General features: G+C 41.9%; 1 protein-coding gene across 1 annotated transcript; it reads left to right on the plus strand.

The window, feature by feature from the left end:
* Positions 1–5,007: 5,007 nt before the first annotated feature.
* LOC310778490 (uncharacterized protein) lies at positions 5,008–21,780 on the plus strand. Its single transcript, XM_083638934.1, has 12 exons — positions 5,008–5,284; positions 6,019–6,315; positions 12,228–12,500; positions 12,791–12,886; positions 15,263–15,376; positions 15,809–16,099; positions 16,891–16,953; positions 17,045–17,149; positions 17,582–17,869; positions 18,137–18,199; positions 18,291–18,404; positions 18,837–21,780. The coding sequence occupies exons 1-12, from the start codon at positions 5,236–5,238 to the stop codon at positions 19,835–19,837; spliced, it is 2,754 nt and encodes a 917-aa protein (XP_083495060.1). The 5' UTR covers positions 5,008–5,235; the 3' UTR covers positions 19,838–21,780.
* The last annotated feature ends 821 nt before the right edge of the window (positions 21,781–22,601 follow it).

A 22,601-nucleotide genomic window follows, 5' to 3' on the forward strand; every position in this document is an offset into this window, starting at 1 on the left:
AAGTTTGGAAATAAAAAAGACGATGCAAAATACAAAAAGAAAAGACATGTTCGCACTGTGGAACAAGGAAGTGCAAGTGATTCTTCAGAGGAGGAGATATCTATAAATACACTGAGAGTACTGAAAATGGATGAAGGCTCAGATGGCTACTGGGCTACACCTATGCTGGAGGGACATTCAGTAAAAATGCAGATCGACACTGGGTCAAGGGCTTCAATCATCTCAAACAGAGTCTACAGGAAATTCATGAAGCACCTCCCACTGCGACCGTCTGACACAGTGTTTCGGACCTACACAGGACAGTCAGTGCCTATGAAAGGAATGACTGATGCCACTGTTCAGTGTAATGGCCAGACCGAGAAACTTCCTGTATACATTGCAGAAGGGAGTTATCCTGCTATCATGGGACGTGTATGGCTGGAGAAAATAAAGTTGGACTGGCAAGCAGTACACATAATATCGAAGAATCCAGGCCTACAGGATGTTTTGGATAGGCATAAAGAGCTTTTTCAAGACGATCTAGGAAGCATGAAAGACATAACTGTGAAACTAAAGGTTAAAGATGACAGTAAACCGGTGTTTATGAAAGCCAGAAAGGTGCCATACGCTATCCGACCCAAAGTGGAAGCTGACTTGGATGCTCTAGTTAAGGATGGAGTTCTGGAGCCAGTTGCTATCAGCGAATGGGCAACGCCAATAGTTCCGGTGCCAAAGAAGGACGGAGGAATCCGGACCTGTGGAGATTTCAAGGTAACACTTAATCCTGTGTTAGCTCCAGAGCAGTACCCGCTCCCTCATATCGATGATTTGTTTGCTGGACTTAGTGGGGGACAAAAGTTCAGCAAGATAGACTTGTGTCAAGCATACCTGCAAATGCATGTGCATGAAGACTCACAAGAACTGCTCACTATCACCACGCACAAAGGTCTCTTCCGATACCGTCGACTACCTTTTGGAATCACCTCAGCACCGGCCATTTTCCAACGTGCTATGGATCAAATCCTCAGTGGACTTCCTGGAGTGCAGTGCTATCTGGACGATATCCTTTGCACTGGAGCCACTGACGAGGAACACCTTAAAAACCTGGACGCCACTCTTCAGAGATTGAAAGAATATGGACTCAGAGTTCGTAAGGAAAAATGTGACTTTTTCCGGTCATCTGTGGAATACTTGGGACATGTTATAGATGCTGAGGGCTTGCACACAGCCCCCTCCAAGACCACAGCCGTCGTGGACGCACCACCGCCGCAGAACGTCAGCCAGTTACGTTCTTTCCTAGGATTGCTTAACTACTACGGGCGGTTCCTTCCAAACCTGGCATCAATGTTAAGGCCGCTACATGAGCTGCTCTGCAAGGACACAACCTGGAATTGGAGTGATGCATGTCAGGAGTCTTTTCAGAAGGCAAAGGACTTGTTGGTGGAGTCAGATGTCCTGACTCACTTTGATCCATCGCTACCGATACAGCTGGCCTGCGATGCATCTCCATACGGGGTGGGTGCAGTTATCTCACATGTGATGCCGAATGGGGACGAGAGACCCATTGCTTTTGCGTCAAGGACTCTAAACAAAGCAGAAACCAACTATGCTCAGCTGGAACGGGAAGCGTTGAGCATAGTCTTCGGTGTTCGTAAATTCCATCAATACTTGTATGGACGGAAGTTCACACTTTTTACTGATCACCGACCCCTCACAACCATCCTTGGACCACACACAGGAATACCATCTCTTGCCGCAAGCCGTTTGCAACGATGGGCGCTGCTGTTGTCTGCACATTCGTATGACATTAAGTATCGTAAGGCGGACTCACATTGCAACGCCGATGGCTTGTCAAGGTTACCACTCCCCGTCACTAAACCGGAGTTGCACACAGAGGACGTCTTCTACTTCAGCCAGGTGGATGATGCACCTGTTTCAGCTTCACAAGTGAAGAAAGCTACACGCAGTGACCCCGTCTTGTCAAATGTGTTGGACATTGTGGTAAAGGGGCACTCTGGCAGCGACGACAGCAACTTGAAGCCGTACCTCTCGAGGAGGGCGGAGTTGTCAGTACAGTCGGGATGTTTGCTGTGGGGGAGGAGAGTGGTCATTCCACCGTCACTACGCAAACTAGTGTTGCAGCAACTCCACTCTGGACACAGTGGTATAGTACGGATGAAAGAAATAGCAAGAAGCTATTTTTGGTGGCCAGGCATGGATGGACAAATTGAGGATATAGCTAAAACCTGTTCCTCATGTCAGAAAATCAGAAACACTCCTCAGATCGCTCCTCTGCATCCCTGGAGTTTTCCAGAAGAACCATGGCATCGTGTGCATATTGATTTTGCAGGGCCATTTGAGGACAGAATGTTTCTTGTCGCTGTTGATGCACACAGCAAATGGCCTGAAGTGGCTATCATGAGATCCACTACGACCGAGAAGACAGTTGAGAAGCTGGGAGAGATATTCAGCCGCTTTGGATCTCCCGCTCAACTAGTCTCAGATAATGGGGCACAATTTGTATCACAGGAAATGGCTACATTCTTGCAAGCAAATGGCGTGCAGCACATAAGATCAGCACCATATCATCCAGCAACGAATGGTCTCGCTGAAAGGTTTGTGCAAACCTTGAAACATGCTCTGAAGGCATCCCAAGGTCAAGGAACACTCCATCAACGGTTGCACAGGTTCCTGCTGACCTATCGCAACACGCCACATGCAACCACCAAAACATCACCTGCCAGCCTGTTGTTAAACAAAGAGCTTCGATCCAACTTTGACCTCCTGAAACCAACATCAGTGAAGGACACAGTTTGGCAGCAGCAAAAGAAGCAGATAAAACAGAGAGAACGTCATGCTAAAGACAGAGTCTTCACTCCCGGTGAATCTGTGTTGGCGAGGAGCTACTGCCGCGGACCTAAGTGGATTTCCGCCACGGTCATAGCACAGACTGGACCGGTATCGTATACAGTACAGACCGTTACCGACCTCATCTGGAGAAGGCACGTTGACCAGCTGTTGAAAACACCAACACCCACAGGACAGCCTTCTGAGGACTGTACTGAAGCACTGCCTGTCGATTCATCTGTTTATCAACCGTCACAAGTCCAAAGCTCATCTACGCCTGATGAAGTTCCAGCTCCTGATCCTCAGGTCAAAGAGACTGTAACTCATCATCCTACATCATCTGTTTCGAGCTCACCACCGAAAACGAGAGAGACTGAGGTTCCAGTCGAGCGCCGATACCCTGCAAGACAGCGCCGGCCTCCTGAACGTATGGACTTATAAGCTAGGTTAGAGACCTACCCAAACCAACTGGGGCAGAATAAACCCCCTGGGTAGAGTCACTGGGGTCTGAGGTAGTCCACCCTCAACCCTGAGTTATTTTGATGTTAAATAATAAAATAGATTAAACAAAGAGTTATTAATAACGTAAGCAGCAGGTTATAAAAGATGTATGTTCATAGACATCAAAAGAGCCAGAAGGACTGTTTTAAAACCCTTAACACTATTTATCCTTAAAGTGTTGCTAATTGTTTTATGTTGGAAACTGAAGTTCTAGCTAATGGTTAAATGGGACATTTATTGTAAGAGGGGAGGAAATGTGATGTATTGTCCCTTTACTATTGCCGTAGCGAACGCAGTGCATTCTGGGTAGTCTGCTATGACTGGCATGTTTGGGTATGTTGGCTGCTGCTGTGAATAAACAACGTTACACTCACGTTGGTATCCGAGTGACCTTGTTATACCAGGCGAGATTAAAGATCTCAAGATATAACAAATGCAACCACATAGGCTACTATTTTTAGCCATTTCGGCTAAAATAAGCCCATGCAGTAGGCTACGAGTGAATTGACATTCACCTCGTTTTTGTAAAATATCGCCGGTATGCAACCACACAATGTTACTATTTTTAGCCATTTCGCATAGCGGCGCCACCTCCTTGCTAGTGAAAAAATGTAAACAGGAAGTCGACAACCGGCAACCGCTGAGAATCATGGGAAACGTAAATCCAGAAATAAGGTGAATAAATGGTGGATGAAAATTGCGGATGAAAATCTCTGGTACAGTGCTGAAGCAGGAAGTGACGTTCACTTTGCCTCTCTACTGCTACAGACAGGCAGTTGGCAGAAGCAATGGGGGATATGAAGTGTGTGGGGGGAGGGGGGAGGAGACAGAGTGGGGTTTAAACGGTTAGAAAAATATAGCAGTGGCTTGTGTTAAATGGATGAAACTTTGTTCTAACGGCTACTACAACCACACACAATTCTGAGCTTTTACTCAATGGGTGAAATGGGTAAACTGCCGGCTGCCACTGGACACGGGGGTGTCCAGTCCAATAGCTGTCCAGAAGTATCACTATTAGTGCGTTTGGGTGGGTTTGATGGGCCGCCATATTTTTTTTACTCCTACTACTGGCCTTAGCTGAGAGTGGGATGTCATAGAGGAGGTCTACCCGAGCGCGTGCATATATGGTTTGTGCTGACATCTTGGACACGGGGGTGTCCAGTGCCCAATAGCTGTCCAGAAATGGCACTATTAGTGGGTTTGACGGGCCACCATAATATTTTTTTTACTCCTACTGGCCTTAACTGAGAGTGAGATCAGGGATGTCATAGAGGTCTATGAGCTTGTGCATATAATGGTTTGTGCTGACAATTTGTAAATGCCATGTGATGTAAATGTCCCAGTGAACAGATATCCATTTAGATAGCCTACTGAGAAGAATGTTCTCAATGTTATTAAAACAGTTATTGTTATACAGAAACATCATTTGTATTGTATACCTTAATTTAAATGCTTAGTTTATTAGTTTAATGTGGAAAATAATAATTTTTCAATCGCCTCTGTCTGCTCTATAATTGTGCAGAATCGTTCTTTTAATTTGAAAAACCTCACCGGAACTTCTTATATTCGCTGGTAAAACACAGGCGCCGTCTAGCTTGGCATTGGCAGCGGTATTCCAGAGTTCAGGACAGGTGCGGTCAAGTAGTAGGACTGGTTTCTTCTGTGGGACTACTGGGACACTGGCAGCTGAAATCTGAGCCAGGCAGCCATGACCACGCCTATTAATTAGCTTACCTGTAGGTAGCTCGAAAGCGATTTGTTATTAGCTTGTCTGAACGTGCTTGAGTAAAAGAAGAAGAAAATAACAACTTCCAACTCTTTAATCCATCAGGAAGCAACTCTGCGACTGGAATTACAAGTGAAAGTAAAAGTCAACTGCACGACTGTGCTCCACTTCTGCCCTCTACAATGGCTCTCTGGTGTTTCTTGGGCTGTTTCATATTTACCTCTTACCTAGGTGAGTCTGTTTGACCTGCTGTGATTCTGCTGATTTTGTGGTTGTGTTGATTTTGTGATTCTGCTGATTTTGTGGTTGTGTTGATTTTGTGAGGCGTGACGGATTTGTTTTGCGATCCGCAGTGTTTTTTTTAAACAGGGACAGACACCTGGCACTGCACTGTCTCTTCCATAGCACGGTGCATCGGGCCTAACTGTTGGCCAAAGTTCAGTGATATAAAGTTAATAATAATTAATCCCAAGTTTTCTATGTATGTATGAGTGAGTGAGTGAGTGAGTGAGTGAGTGAGTAACCTAAAAATCAATAGAACATTCCTATTATTCCATTGGGTATTAGTGCCATACATAATCGTGACTTCAATCATATACGTTATGGTTATGGTATGACCCCCCCCCCCTCACCCCCCGTGTTGTCACTGTAATAATATTTTATAGATTTGCTATGCTGAGTCTATAGTATGCTGAGTGTATAGTATGCTTCTAAAATTGATTATAGGAATACTGCAAGTTGTTTTCTTAAGAGATGGACTAGAACAGACTCAAAAGCACAATTTAATGCATTTAATTTGATTTACTCTAACCATATGCACAGATTCCAACAGCATTTTTATTGAAAATGCCAAGTCCTTAATCTGTTATTACCAAACCTTTAAATGTATTAAACTCTTTCTCTGGCACATGTGCCACATCTTTTTGGAGAAAGAACCAGTTCACCTTCTCCATCTCTGTGTCCAGTTGCAGGGCAAGATCCACAATACAGACGCAAGGAAGAAGAGGTCATATTGACCCCAAACTCAACCCCTCAACGACCTGATCAGATTCTATGGAAACATGATGGCAACAAAGTGGTAGAGTTTGATGGCAGGCAGCAGACGGTGTACGGGACCTACGAAAACAGGGTCATCCTGGACTGGCTCAGTGCAGATCTCACTATCAAAGACCTCACTCACCAAGACAGCGGGAGCTATGTATTGGAAGTAATCGTGAACAAAAAACTTCATTATTCACGTCCACATATTGTGGAGGTCATAGGTGAGTTTGTGTGTCTGTCTTCTTGAACAAAAAATGGATCCATAGAGTCAAACACTTTACAATAATGGTCACTAAATTAAGGGTTACAGTGTTTCCCCTAGAATTTTTTTCAGGCCTGGAGGGACTTCAAAACGCAAACCGACCGCAGCGGGGACCCTCACTGGCAACCAAAATGTTGGCCGTTTGAAGCCAGATTTGGATCATATTAACATTTCAATTTAAAATTTCATCCTGGGCCACATCAGCATTCTGGTTGCCCTCAAAGGGATGAGATATGAGATGAGATCAACTTTATTGTCCCCTGGCCCTGGGAGAAATGTCTTGGGCAAAAAGTGCATATAGCCACATCCCGGCTTAACAAACAGACCACATACAAACGGTCAACAAACAAAGAACACAGAGACACTCCATAATTGCACTAATTTCAACAGAGATAAGTGCACTCCAAGACATAATAGTTGCAAAGCCCCATTGCACTATTTGTTCAACTCAGACATTTTCAAGATAACAAAATAGGCAAAGTAAAATACTAAAAATCCCTCAGTCAGCATCACATGTGCCGAAGGTTGTGCAAAAAGTGTACTGTACATACACTGTGAGGAGATTTAAAACAGTGTTACCTCTATGAGGTAGAATAGTAAAAAAAGAAGAAGAAAACCCTCAACCAATCTTCAGAGGTAAAATTTAAGATAATAAAAGAATAGGCCGGTTGTAAATGTAACATGACATAAATGTATCTAGCCTTCTTCAATAATAATGTCATCAGAGGCAATTATGTAATATAACAAATCACTTGTTATATGACATAATTGCCTCTGATCACATTATTATTCTTTATAGTTTTTTTTGTCATAAATTAATCATTAATAACTAGCTCTGAAAGCAGAAGTAAACGAGGACACGACATGTCACGACGACAACACCTGACTATTGGGGAACTCCGCGGGGTGGACGCACAAATCCATGCGCGTCCCTCCGTGCATCCGCACTAGGTGCTAGCTGTTAGCTGTCAGCTAACGTTAGTTGTGTGGCAATAAAACGCCACTGAATGACCAGTTTGATATAACGGCCCACCAGCTGTGATATCTGTCGGCTAGTTGTTGATATTTATAACAATATTGTAGCTCTAAAATATCGTTTTTAGCTATGCGGTGACATTGTCATTCCGCTTCTCTCTGCTGTGCATACTCTACGCCAGGCCTATTCAACTGGTGGCCCGCCAAAGTTTGATATAAAAAAAAAAAAAAAAAAATTTGGGTGGGGGCCAAAGATCTATGACTGGCCCGGGAGAAGCTTTTTTATTTTATTTTTCGTTATTTGTTACATTACAGTGTTTGATTTTCATCATAATCTGGTTTTCCATAATAATAATAATAAGTTCAGTGTTTATGCCTGTGTTGCTGTCTGTTGTAGTGTAAAACGACTAAAGGGAGAGCAGGTGGTTACATGAAAGTGAGTGAGAAAAGGAGAAGATACGGAATAATGACATCACAACAGTATACTCCTAATGTTAATTTAAAATTAAATATTCTTCTAAATATGGATAAAAGTCCAAAAAACATCAAATTTTCGGTTCCATTCCTTACAGAACCCCCTATTTAATAATAGTTCCAGCACGGCTGCGAAAATGTGGTGGCGCATTGTGTCAAGTGTACATATAATGGCTCGGGGAACGGTCCGGCCCCCGGCCCCTTAGGTTTCTGACAATGTGGCCCCCTGAACAATTTAGTTGAATAGCCCTGCTCTACGCTCTGCACGTACTAATTTCTCCTCCGGAAATGCGGTTTGTTTACCAAAATGCTGCTCGGCTGATCCCTCGTATAGGAAAAATAAAGGCAAACAAACAACTAGCCTACAACTACTAGAACTAATTAGAAGGTGTCGGGCTGCATTTGGCCTTGAGTTTGACACATAGGAGCTTTTGGTCCCAGTCCCCACTTTACAAGGGTTATTATCTTGGAAATCCCATCCAGGAAAACAGATGTCCAGTTTAGATATCTGCTTATAAAACCTGGTTATAAAACAGATCATAATCAAGGACCGGAGCTATCTGTTAGCCGTCTATAAGCCGTGTTTGAAGCCGTTGTATAATAATAATTATAAAACGGCTCTCTCAAATCAAGCAATCTGATTGGTTCACAGCCATCGTATAAATCCCGTAACCCACTCCAATAACCCATGGCCATGGGTTATGAGTTGCCATGGCAACTCTCTTACTAAAAGGCTTTGGTTACCTCAAATGACAATGTAGAAAAAACAAAATGGCGGAGACAGCTGTCAGATCCTTGTGAATCGATCTTCGATTATAACTTTACTAATACTTCGCAGAAAATTATGTTTTGTACAAGAATAGACGCGGGCTAATGTCTTCTTTGCAAAAAAAAGGCTGTTAACCCCGCATTTAACCCCGCATTTAACCCCGTAACGTTAGTTGGTGTCGGGCTTTGCAGAAAGCTCTCAGCTTCTCAGCAAGCGCTGAGAATGCAGCGCTGCGCTCGAGCTGCGTGTCGGGCTTTGCAGAAAGCTCTCAGCTTCTCAGCAAGCGCCAGGATTGGCCAATGTCAACTTCAGTCTCCAGAACGATCCAATCAAATCACCCGCACGTCTATCTTCTTGCTAGAGGTCCCGCCTTACAGTAGTGTTTCAACTGACTCTATCAGAATGCCATGCCAGTCGGACTTATAGTATTATTATTATTATTATATTATCATACTTGGAAACCGTTTTATAAAAGCAAATAGCACTCGAGCTGCGTGTGTTGTGGCATATATCCCGCTGATCAGCTGATCAGCGGGATATATTTGCCACAACACACTGGCTCTCATGCTATATTGCTTAAGTACACACCTGTGACCGCATCACATTATTATACTGTGTGTTGCTGCATTAACAACCATTCTGCTAAATGTAGCAGCTGAAGGACTACATTGTTTGGCGGAAGAATGATTATTTGTTATCAATATTGCATTCTTTGTTGCTGTGTGTTTATTTTATGAAACCTTGCCAAGTAGGCTATATGTAGTAACCGTTTTATAAAAGCAAAGGAAAAGTGGCTTATTGCTTTATTTGACCTTGATTCAGTGTGCACCTTTGTGCACGGCCTCTTGTCAGGGTTCATTTGAAAAAGAGGTGTCCTTACTTTTTTCTTTTCTTTATCAAGTTTTTCTCCCCCCGCTCCCCAATTGTACTTTGCCAATTCCCTGTCTGGGTCATTGCTCCACCCCCTCTGATGATCTGGGGAGAGCCTTAGACTAGCACATGCTTCCTCCGATACATGTGCAGTCGCCAACCACTTATTTTCACCTGACAGCGATGAGTTTCACCGGCATCATGTAGCGTGTGGGAGGACCGCGGCACCCCGCTATTCCCCCCAGTTCCCCTCCCCCATAAAAGGTGCCCCGACCGACCAGAGGCACTAGTGCAGCGACCATGACACATACCCCTAATCCGGCTTCCCACCCACAGACATGGCCAATTGTGCCTATGAACGTCCAACCACCACGGGTGTTCGATCTGCGACCCTCTTGTTGGTAGGCAGGGAATCTACCACTACACTACCCCTGACGGACCACCAGGTGTCCATCTTATTGTGATGAAACTGGCTAAAAAAAAAGTGGAATCCACATCAAGAGCAATATAAAAAAAAAATCAATATTTAGGGTCTCAGTAAGGGTAAACGCTGCTACCAGAGTAAGAAATAAAAGTACTTTTTATATCCAACCTTATATCCAACCATGGTACATGGTATGCAGGACATGATCTTGTCATAGAGACACTGCGGAGCGCGTCATCATTCAGAAACCACGCCCAAAACGGGGGGAAAACAGAACCCCCCCCCCTCCAATCCTGGCGTTCTCCTATGTCGTGTGCATGGTTGCGTGTTGCACAAAAAGATTGTATATACGGAAGATGAACACTCCAACTTACTTCTTGACAGCTAGATCCACATTTTTCTTCTCGCCAATTCTCAATTGTTCCCTTGTTTTGCTCAGGAGTACAAAAAAACTTTTAACTGGCGATTTTTTACATTTGTTGTCTGCGCAGCCCACCACACAACAGCTTTTAGCTATGTTTAATTCAAGGAAAATGACGCTGGTGTGTGGAAATGAATGGAGCTTTTCTCCCGTGATGGGCGTGGCCTATTTCATGCAGTGTCTCTATGGCGGCATCTGTCTGGCTGTGTGTAAACACATTCTAAGTAACATAACTCAAGAATCCATTGAAATTTCCATCTTGAGCTGGATGACCTGATTCAAGCCCAGACATGTGACATTCCAACCCATTCTCACTCCGAGCGTGTAGCATATTGATGCTTTGTCCCGTCCCTTGTGCGTTGCTTGTTAGTAACACGGTACCCTTGAGCGACCCATGAAACGACTTGGGCTTTCCGACTAAACTCCAATGTAAACCCATGGAAGTCATCTTTGACGCTCATGGCAACTGCTCCCCCTTAGGGTCTGGGGGGAGGAGCTAACCTCTCCCAGCCCCCATGCCTAAACCTAACCTCCCCCAGACCCTAACCCTAAACTAACCTCTCCTACCCCCCATGCCTAAACCTAACCTCCCCCCAGACCCTAACTCTAAACCTAACCTCTCCCACCCCCCATGCCTAAACCTAACCTCCCCCCAGATCCTAACGGGGGAGCAGTTGCCATGAGCGTCAAGGATGACTTCCATGGGTTTACATTGGAGTTTAGTCGGAAAGCCCAAGTCGTTTCAAGGGTACCATGTTAGTAACAAGCGACGCACAAGGGACAGGACAAAGCGTCGATATGCTACGCGCTCGGAGTGAGAACGTGTTGGACATTCTCACATGGTCAGACCCACCATCGATGTCAGCAAGCTTCCAGCGACGGTAGATATCATCTCCGGCTGGCATTGCGAGACTACAGGTCATGTTACTCAGCCACACGGTGTGTGCCGGGGTTGGGGCCATTAATTTCATTGAATTGAGAATGCATGGTGATGAAGAAAAAGTTCTGGAGTCAGAGATTTGTCTTACTTGAATATACCGGTATATATTTTAGAAAGGACTTGCAAGGGAAGAAGCTCAAGGCTATAACAAAGTTCTTCGAAGAGAAGGAGATTGTAATTGTTGTCTTTTTTTGTGTTGCAATGATGCACAGAGGGCTGACATCACAACAGAGAAGTTAGGACTGATGCAGCGGCATGGTGCATTAACAATTCAGAGCATTGATAGAGATGTCATTTGAGTTTAGGTTGAAAGGATATGTATGGATGTAGGGATTAACTATTAAAGATGTGCTTATGAAAGTATGTGTTATGCGTGTATGTAATTAGGTGAGTGATTAATGAGCTTTGTAAAATGATTTAGAACAATGTCTCTGAGCAATCCGATACAAATCTAATTAGTGTTATAGAGCAGTGAGCTGTTCAGTGTGTTCAACAAGTACTACAATACTTTCATTCTCTATCATTTTAGACTTTAATAGTTACATTTTCCACATCACACGGTAATTTCAAAATTACCACATTGTAATTGAATTGGAATGACAGGAAACATTCCACTCGTAACATTCTAACTTCTAACATTATAAATCAAATATTGTGAATCAAATAAAATACTGTTCAACAAATTAGATGCATTCAATCATAATGTATGCATTATGATTACATGCTCTGCATCAAATACCACCTGAAAGGCACCTTCAACATTTTATGATAGTATTGATAATATACTGCATATACTGTAAGTGTGATCTCAGATACTGTATTGTATGTGGTAAGACCTATAGGTTTTCCCAAATTCCAATCCCAATTCTTCAGTTGAATTGGAATACATGTATGAGGGGGCGGACTACAGGAATCTGATGAGTTAATTCATGAATTCACCCCGACCCTGGTGTGAGTGTGACCTTCATTAGTTCTGATTTGTCTGTGTGTATTTGCAGAGGAAGTGGCCGAGCCCTCCATATCCTGTGTGATTAACGACACCAGCGGCTCTGACGCGTCTGAAGTCCAGGCGAGGCTGCTGTGCTCTGCAGAGTCCAGAGGTCCTCCAGCCTTGATGAAGTTTGACTGGTGGCTGCTTGAGGGGCAGCAGCCTGTCCCCGAGTTAACAATATCTCTGAGGGGGAAACATGACAATACAGTGTACAGTTGTGGGGTGAGCAACCCTGTGAGTGCAAAAAACACCACATTCACTGCACACGCTTGCTACCCAGGTAAGATTTTATTTGCATTTGCTGTCTATTGTACATTTGTCATTTAAAGCAACAAAAAACCCACCCAGAAACAAACTCACACAGGCTATTCCTATAATCTTTCAATAAATATTTGTGAACATGAATAACTCTTCCAGAGAACCAAGTCTCCATTCTGGGCATGTCATCATAAACGAACTATCATAGACTGTATCTTTCATCTTCAAAGCCAAAGTGCCGCTGCCTAATGCAGGTCTGCTCCTGCCAAAACTGCTGTGGTGTGACTTTATATTTGTTGTGTTTCTTTGCAGATAAAGTCTGGCTTACAGCACTGATTGTCTGCCTAGTCATCCTCTGCATACTTGCATGTATACTTGGGGGCATCTGCTACTGGAAATGCCATAAAGGTAAAGTCAAGTTGTTTTTCCAAAATAACACCTTCATAGTGAAGTTGATCACAAAATGTATTATTGGTTTACTGTGGGGGATATGAATTCTCACATGTGAATGCACACGCAACAGAGCAGAATTACAGAAGTCCATAAATGTATTATTCAGTAAAGCCCATGTGTCTCAAAGCTAGTTTTTTTTATGGGCTCATATGGTGATCCTATAGGTGCATGGAGCTTGATCTGTAAAGGCACAGTGTTCATGGTCATTTATAGGCATGCAGAATCAGATCCAAGGTTTTTCCAGGATACCAACCATTTGCAAAGAAAACTATGTACAGTATGCCCAGTAGATTTGAGCGTGGCTTTCTGTAAGCTTTGACTCTCGTCTGTCTTTTGGCTCCAGCAGGGAGAAAGAGAACTGATGAGGAAAACCAGTCACCACCACCACCGCAGTCAATGATAAACGGTACGCACAAAAATGTCCACTTTAAGATATAACATTCATTTATTCATTAATTTCATTGCAATTGTTGCGCAGTCTCATGACTTAGTGGTTTTTACGTGTACAAATGTTTATACAGTACAATTTCCATTATTACTACTTACAGTACATTTTTATTTGTGTATTTTGTGCATATATCTGTGCAGAGCGATAAGAAAGTTGAGAAAATGTGAGATTATAAACCTGATTTGAACCCGTTATGTGTTGAACCAGGGAGAAAATGTTCTCTTGGCTCCAGCAGGGGGAAAGAGAACTGATGAGGAAAACCAGTCAATACATGATCCGATTTAGTGCTTTTTCCATGTAGAAGTGTTTCTACCATATCCATTATTCATACTTACATTTTTAGTGTATTTAGAATATTTTGTGCAGATCTGTGCAGAGTGATAAGGACGTTGAGAATATGTGAGATTATAAACCTGATTTGAACCCGTTATGTGTTGAACCAGAAATCAGTCTTTTTTCATTCTACAGTAAATGGAGAGTCACCGCATGGCGAGACTGCAGTGAATCAAGACGAAGTCCCATTATCACCAGGTTCTGCATACTGATATTATTATTATAACTGATATGCAGTATAAAAGCTGCAGCAGTTTCATTTGACTGGTCGTGACTTCATTCTTTACAGGTCATGTGAAAGATAAGATAAAGAACATTGAATCGGGACAAGCACAGCCTTCTGTTCTACCAAACAATACCCCAGCAAAGAAAACACCAGCAGACTGGCCAGCAGACACACAGACAGGTCAGTTTTGTTTCTCTCTCACTGCAGATAACTTCACACAATGAGTCACGTTGATATTGAGACTGAATTAAAAAGAAAATAATCTTCATATTTCAGTATTGTATTGCTAATACCGGTTAAAAATGAACGGCAAACACCAAATTTCTTAGTTTTGGATAGTTCAGAAACCATATGCTGAAAGCAGGAGGTGTGGCTATAGTTGATTCAGTTTGTTTATTTTGATGCTGTCAGAAGCTAACCTTGTTAGCTAGTTAATTGCATTAACGTTGATCTTTACTGGACTATTCCACTCAAGTCTTCGATGGACAAAGTCAGATTCAGAATGATTTCAAACTAAGCCTGAGTGAATGATTTCTCCTCTTTCAGAACTCTTAAGCACACCGGTAGGTGAGTCTGGTATCATTTACATATTATCATTCTATGTTTCAGGGTCAGAGGACAAGTCAGATGAGCAACAGGAAAAACAGCCTCTTCTTGACAACAGCGCCACCCTTCCCAGCACTCAGCCATTGACTCTTCTGGCCCAACATGGTCAGAATACGAAGCCTGAGGACAACACCAGCAAACACGAAGAAGAAGATGATGAAGAAGAAGATGCAGACTCAGACCAGGCCACAGTGACGCCTACAGAGCTCCCACAAGCTGACTCACAAATCTTTGAGAAGGGAAATGAAGGAGTTGTGACACTTGTCCCGCAGTCGATGACCAATGAGAAAAGAAACGGTATGCACAAAAAAGTCCACTTTAAGATATAACATTAATTTATTAATTCATTTCATTGCAATTGTTGGGCAATCTTACGATTTTGTGATTTTTCGTGTAGAAGTGTTTCTACCATATCCATTATTCATACTTACATTCTTAGTGTATTTAGAATATTTTGTGCAGATCTGTGCAGAGTGATAAGGACGTTGAGAATATGTGAGATTATAAATCTGATTTGAACCCGTTATGTGTTGAACCAGAAATCAGTCTTTTTTCATTCTACAGTAAATGGAGAGTCACCGCATGGCGAGACTGCAGTGAATCAAGACAAAGTCCCATTATCACCAGGTTCTGCATACTGATATTATTATTATAACTGATATGCAGTATAAAAGCTGCAGCAGTTTAATTTGACTGGTCGTGACTTCATTCTTTACAGGTCATGTGAAAGATAAGGTAAAGAACATTGAATTGGGGGAAGCACAGCCTTCAGTTCTACCAAACAGCCCAGCAAAGGAAACACCAGCAGACTGGCCAGCAGACACACAGACAGGTCAGTTTTGTTTCTCTCTCACTGCAGATAACTTCACACCAATGAATCACATTGATATTATGACTGAATTAAAAAGAAAAAAATCTTCATATTTCAGTATTGTATTGCTAATACCGGTTAGAAATGAACGGCAAACACCAAATTTCTTAGTTTTGGACAGTTCAGAAACCATTTGCTGAAAGCAGGAGGTGTGGCTATAGTTGATTCAGTTTGTTTATTTTGATGCTGTCAGAAGCTAACCTTGTTAGCTAGTTAATTGCATTAACGTTGATCTTTACTGGACTATTCCACTCAAGTCTTCGATGGACAAAGTCAGATTCAGAATGATTTCAAACTAAGCCTGAGTGAATGATTTCTCCTCTTTCAGAACTCTTAAGCAGACTGGCATGTGAGTCTGATATCATTTACACATATTATCATTCTATGTTTCAGGGTCAGAGGACAAGTCAGTTGAGGAACAGGAAAAACAGCCTCTTCTTGACAACAGCACCACCCTTCCCAGCACTCAGCCATTGACTCTTCTGGCCCAACATGGTCAGAATACGGAGCCTGAGGAAAACGCCAGCAAACACGAAGAAGAAGATGCAGACTCAGACCAGGCCACAGTGACGCCTACAGAGCTCCCACAAGAGCTCCCAGAAGCTGACTCACAAATCTTTGAGAAGGGAAATGAAGGAGTTGTGACACTTGTCCCGCAGTCAATGACCAATGAGAAAAGAAACGGTACGCACAAAAAAAGTCCACTTTAAGATATAACATTCATTTCATTGCAATTGTTGGGCAGTCTCACGATTTAGTGATTTTTCATGTAGAAGTGTTTCCACCATATCCATTATTCATACTTACATTTTTCAATAACGAGAGACTAATAGAAAGTATAACAAGCTTTAATGATACAACAAATTAATTTTGGCGTATGACTCCATGATATGATGACGCTCTCCTGAGATGATGAGAGGGCGTCGTCAGTGAAGAATAGGATAGGAAATCCCCCATAGGGAATTCTTCAATCAGGAGTCATGACCGATGGTGGTGGTCAGGGGAGGAGGTGGGGCGAAAACAACTGCTTCAGCGATGATGATCAGCAACTGAGAATGACATGGCACATACACAGCACATAGCAAACAGAGTAAAACATGGACCCTGATATACTACGCTGATTAGGTGATTGGGATCAGCTGGAGAGGAATACCTTGGGCTGATTGGTTATTGCCACATGTGTGGTAAACTGTGAATGGGTGAGGAGACAGCATCAGAGAAAGGGGGCGAGCCTAACAATGAATGGGTTATACATCCTCAAAGAAAGGGGGCGTGCACTGTGATATGACGAACTGGGCATTGGCTGTTAAGTAGTCTACATTCTTCAAAATAGTCCAAGACATCATTTAGTGTATTTACAATATTTTGTGCAGATCTGTGCAGAGTGATAAGGACGTTGAGAATATGTGAGATTAGAAATCTGATTTGAACCCGTTATGTGTTGAACCAGAAATCAGTCTTTTTTCATTCTACAGAAAATGGAGAGTCACCGCATGGCGAGACTGCAGTGAATCAAGACAAAGTCCCATTATCACCAGGTTCTGCATACTGATATTATTATTATAACTGATATGCAGTATAAAAGCTGCAGTAGTTTAATTTGACTGGTCGTGACTTCATTCTTTACAGGTCATGTGAAAGATAAGGTAAAGAACGGGGAAGCACAGCCTTCAGTTCTACCAAACAGCCCAGCAAAGCAAACACCAGCAGACTGGCCAGCAGACACACAGACAGGTCAGTTTTGTTTCTCTCTCACTGCAGATAACTTCACACCAATGAATCACGTTGATATTAAGACTGAATTAAAAAGAAAATAATCTTCATATTTCAGTATTGTATTGCTAATACCGGTTAGAAATGAACGGCAAACACCAAATTTCTTAGTTTTGGATAGTTCAGAAACCATGTGGTGAAAGCAGGAGGTGTGGCTATAGTTGATTCAGTTTGTTTATTTCGATGCTGTCAGAAGCTAACCTTGTTAGCTAGTTAATTGCATTAACGTTGATCTTTACTGGACTATTCCACTCAAGTCTTCGATGGACAAAGTCAGATTCAGAATGATTTCAAACTAAGCCTGAGTGAATGATTTCTCCTCTTTCAGAACTCTTAAGCAGACTGGCATGTGAGTCTGATATCATTTACACATATTATCATTCTATGTTTCAGGGTCAGAGGACAAGTCAGTTGAGGAACAGGAAAAACAGCCTCTTCTTGACAACAGCGCCACCCTTCCCAGCACTCAGCCATTGACTCTTCTGGCCCAACATGGTCAGAATACAGAGCCTGAGGACAACGCCAGCAAACACGAAGAAGATGCAGACTCAGACCAGGCCACAGTGACGCCTACAGAGCTCCCACAAGAGCTCCCACAAGCTGACTCACCAATCTTACAGAAGAGAAATGAAGGAGGTGTGCCACATGTCCCGCAGTCAATGACCAATGAGAAAAGAAACGGTACGCACAAAAAAGTCCACTTTAAGATATAACATTCATTTATTCATTCATTTCATTGCAATTGTTGGGCAGTCTCACGATTTTGTGATTTTTCGTGTAGAAGTGTTTCTACCATATCCATTATTCATACTTACATTTTTAGTCTATTTAGAATATTTTGTGCAGATCTGTGCAGAGTGATAAGGACGTTGAGAATATGTGAGATTATAAACCTGATTTGAACCCGTTATGTGTTGAACCAGAAATCAGTCTTTTTTCATTCTACAGAAAATGGAGAGTCACCGCATGGCGAGACTGCAGTGAATCAAGACGAAGTCCCATTATCACCAGGTTCTGCATACTGATATTATTATTATAACTGATATGCAGTATAAAAGCTGCAGCAGTTTCATTTGACTGGTCGTGACTTCATTCTTTACAGGTCATGTGAAAGATAAGGTAAAGAACATTGAATTGGGGGAAGCACAGCCTTCAGTTCTACCAAACAGCCCAGCAAAGAAAACACCAGCAGACTGGCCAGCAGACACACAGACAGGTCAGTTTTGTTTCTCTCTCACTGCAGATAACTTCACACCAATGAATCACGTTGATATTATGACTGAATTAAAAAGAAAATAATCTTCATATTTCAGTATTGTATTGCTAATACCGGTTAAAAATGAACGGCAAACACCAAATTTCTTAGTTTTGGACAGTTCAGAAACGATGTGGTGAAAGCAGGAGGTGTGGCTATAGTTGATTCAGTTTGTTTATTTCGATGCCGTCAGAAGCTAACCTTTTTAGCTAGTTAATTGCATTAACGTTGATCTTTACTGGACTATTCCACTCAAGTCTTCGATGGACAAAGTCAGATTCAGAATGATTTCAAACTAAGCCTGAGTGAATGATTTCTCCTCTTTCAGAACTCTTAAGCAGACTGGCATGTGAGTCTGGTATCATTTACACATATTATCATTCTATGTTTCAGGGTCAGAGGACAAGTCAGATGAGGAACAGGAAAAACAGCCTCTTCTTGACAACAGCGCCACCCTTCCCAGCACTCAGCCATTGACTCTTCTGGCCCAACATGGTCAGAATACAGAGCCTGAGGACAACACCAGCAAACACAAAGAAGAAGATGATGAAGAAGAAGATGCAGACTCAGACCAGGCCACAGTGACGCCTACAGAGCTCCCACAAGAGCTCCCACAAGCTGACTCACCAAGCTTTGAGAAGAAAAATGAAACCGCCTCAGTTGGTGAACCAGAGGGATCTAGTGAGGAGAAAAAGACAGCGCTGCAGTCTTCCTCCACTCCTGAACAGCCTGGTTTGGAAGTGACGCAACCTGAGCTAGATTCAACCTCATCACAGGAGGAAGCAAATGCTCAACCAGACACTACAGAATCTAACCAGCGAGAAATGGACAGACCAGTTTCTGAACGTGAAAAGGAAGCAGACACAGGAAGTGACTTGGGAGTGAGTGAGGTGTCAAATCTGCCTCTACACTCCCCCCAGCAGCCTCAGAGCCCCAATCAGATGATACCAGACAACACCAACAACACCAGTACCTTCCCAGTGCAGGCAGATCCAGACTCAGAAGAACCCTCTTTTGATAGCCATGACCCAAACATGACAAATCCTGAAGAAAAGAGTGAGACCAAGAGTGACTCAGATGAGTCTGGGGGTCATTCACAGACTGACCTCTACAGCGCAGAGGCAGAGCCAGTTGAAGGTGTGAGCCAGCATGAGCTACAACCTACTGATGAGAAACATGATGCCCAGTCAGGCCCAAATGAAGAAGAACCAGGTGAAGAGAGGCTGAGTGAGGGTGAAGAAGAGCCAGGGAGAACTAATGGATGTGAAACTGCTGCAGAGGAAAACTATGAGGAAGAAGCACATAGTGATACTGAAGCTGCAAAGGTGACGGAGCAGGAGACAAAAATGGAGACAGATCTAGATGTGAAAGATAAGGAGTTAAAAAAAGAGTGATAACAGTGAGGAGGATCTGAAAGACAATCCAAAGAAAGACCAGGATTTGAACAAGGAGGTGCCACTTTCTGAAACTCAGGACAGAGAGACGGACAGTAGTGAAAACGAGGATGCAAAGACAGATGGAGACAAGACGGACAGAAGCAGAGAATGAGCTAATTGAATAACAGGGAACATTGGAGCCGTTGAAGTTTTACAGCTGATTAAAACGAGTAAGCTGTGCTGGGAAACATGCTGTTTCTGTTTTGTTTAGAATCCTGGAACAATCTATCAGAATACATGGAGGGTTAGAGGCTGCCTGTGTCTTCTAAAAACCAGACGTACTGGAGAAATATGCTAACTTGATAACTGGAGAAAACAATCTAAGCAGGATTTAAAACAGCAGAGATTGCCAACATGTACACAATGAAACAGCCAGCCTTCCACAGAGAGATGGCAGGCGGTTAAAATGACACTACAGCCTCTTTACAATTAACTTTGTGGCAAGTCCGTGCAGGCTGCCAACATACCAGGAGCTAAAACTCAGAGGACATCAGAAGAGTTTTGTTGCTTGTTTAATGCACTTGACTAAAGTGTGAGATTGTCAGCCTCAGTATCACTGTACACTGTACAGTAATCAAGCAATTTGTGTAAATCAGTGTGGATGGATCAGTCTAAATGCAGCTAAACAACTGCACTATGCATTTTTTATATACATATTTTTTTAATTGTTTGTCTATTTTAATAAAATACAGGGAAAAACTATCAATTTATCCCATTTTATAAGTTTGTAGAACTACATAAATGAGTTTGTAGGACTACATTAATGTGAAATAGAAATGAATGGTTTGATGGTGTTATGCACAGGAGGGTGATTTTATTACATTACTTTTTTTATCAACACTCAAGACTACAATATTCAAGTATACCTTATATAGAAATATGGAATAAGCCTAAATTAAGAACTTATTGTCTTGTAAAAAAATACTTATGAAGTGGAAAAATATGTTGAACAAAATCTACCCAAAACACAAAGATCTCTCTGTGCCCAGCTATGCTCAGGTACCTTGCCTCTTGCCATAGAGACAGGTAGGTTTAGCAGTGTACCTGAGGAACAGAGACTTTGCCTGTTCTGTGATCTAGAACAGATTGAAAATGAGATTCATTTTATGTTCTTCTGTCCTCTGTATGATGAATTTTCGAGAAAATGAGCTTGTTATATAATGATTTATTTTATTTGGATGATTACAAAAAACTTGAATTATGTTTTAGAAAGGGAGCATTCCATACAGCCAATTTTATTTCTAAGCCTGGGAAAAGAGAAAACATATGCTGTATATTTGATTTGAGTTCTATAATGTGTATGTTTGTGCATATGTATCTAGTGTGTATATGTATATATATGCATACATACTGTGTGTATAGGTATGTATATATATATGCATACATACTGTATGTTTGTGTTGAATTGTTTACACACCATGCAAGATTGTTGTTTTTAGTGTCTTATAAGCCCATGCGAGCTGGGCACCCTGTGTGCATGACACTTGAATAAAATATCTATCTATATAGCATACTGTTTTTTTTAATCTGGAATCAAATTGTATTGATATATTGTCATATATCGTTTTTTTATGTCTTTAAAAAAAGTTTCTTTATATTTCAAAATAATTGTTCTGCCGATTTATAAAAAAAACTATACAATAACAAATATGGCTGTGATGATAGTTGGCATTTCTGAGGGCTCCATTTGTTAACATCCATGACCTTACAGATGCATTTTCTCTGTAGTCTTTGCTGATGATAAATACTTGATGTTACTGTACACAAAGATTTAAATGCACTGATCAGCAAAGCTAATGCTATTATGGATGATATGATTTTTAATTGTTAATGGTTCTTTCTGTTAATGTTAAGAAGTCCATTTTCATTGTATTTAAAGGGCAAAAAGAAATATTATGTAAATGCCACCAGGATAGATTGAAGGTTTTAATATCTGACATTAGATTCCTTCGAATACTCAGAAATTAAGTTATAAAGCTCCATTTGAAATTGTATGTTGTTCTATATATGAAAAATGTTATTGCCTGTCTATTCCAACAAAGAAATACAGTGAAAAATGAATTAATGCATTGACTGTGTGTTTGACTTTAAGACTGTTGATCAAAAACCTGAAGGAATGAACTCAGGGGCTGCCCACAAAATAGATTATAGTTTAATAAGGAATTGTAAGAGCCTGTTTGTGTCAGTAGGGGGCACTGTTTATCAGCATACCTCTAGGCATGGACTGGCACGAAAGACACGGGCTGTTCTGTTCTTTTATTTATTTTTTATTTTTTAAGTAATACATTTTTTGAACTGAAAACATGTGAGAGAATCATTCTTTTAAAGTCATTAACACTGATATGGTTGAAGGACGTCTCAGCTTGTTTAACAAATACACAGTTGAAAGACAGTGACATCTTTTTTTTTACAGGAATGTGGTGCAGATCCTCTAAAGTGTTAATTGATGTGTCTGTATGGTTTTTTCCCCCTTTCAGTTTTGGTCCTGGGTAAAGATGGTGAATAGTTGGATATGTAGTCTACTAGGCAAGCGTGGGTCTGACTGATCAGTGCTGGCACTGGGTACCACGGGTGTGGGTGTGTGGAGGGGGTGTTCTGGGACACCAAAATTAGCCGTTGAGCCTCCTGGATCCGTTTTCGCCTAATTCAATATGAGTAGAGCTGCTGCTAATAGTTTATTAGCACAAAGAATACTCACATCACACCCTGCATATTAAAAACT

The sequence above is a fragment of the Poromitra crassiceps genome (assembly GCF_964638095.1).
Source record: "Poromitra crassiceps genome assembly, chromosome: 6".
Classification (NCBI taxonomy): domain Eukaryota; kingdom Metazoa; phylum Chordata; class Actinopteri; order Beryciformes; family Melamphaidae; genus Poromitra; species Poromitra crassiceps.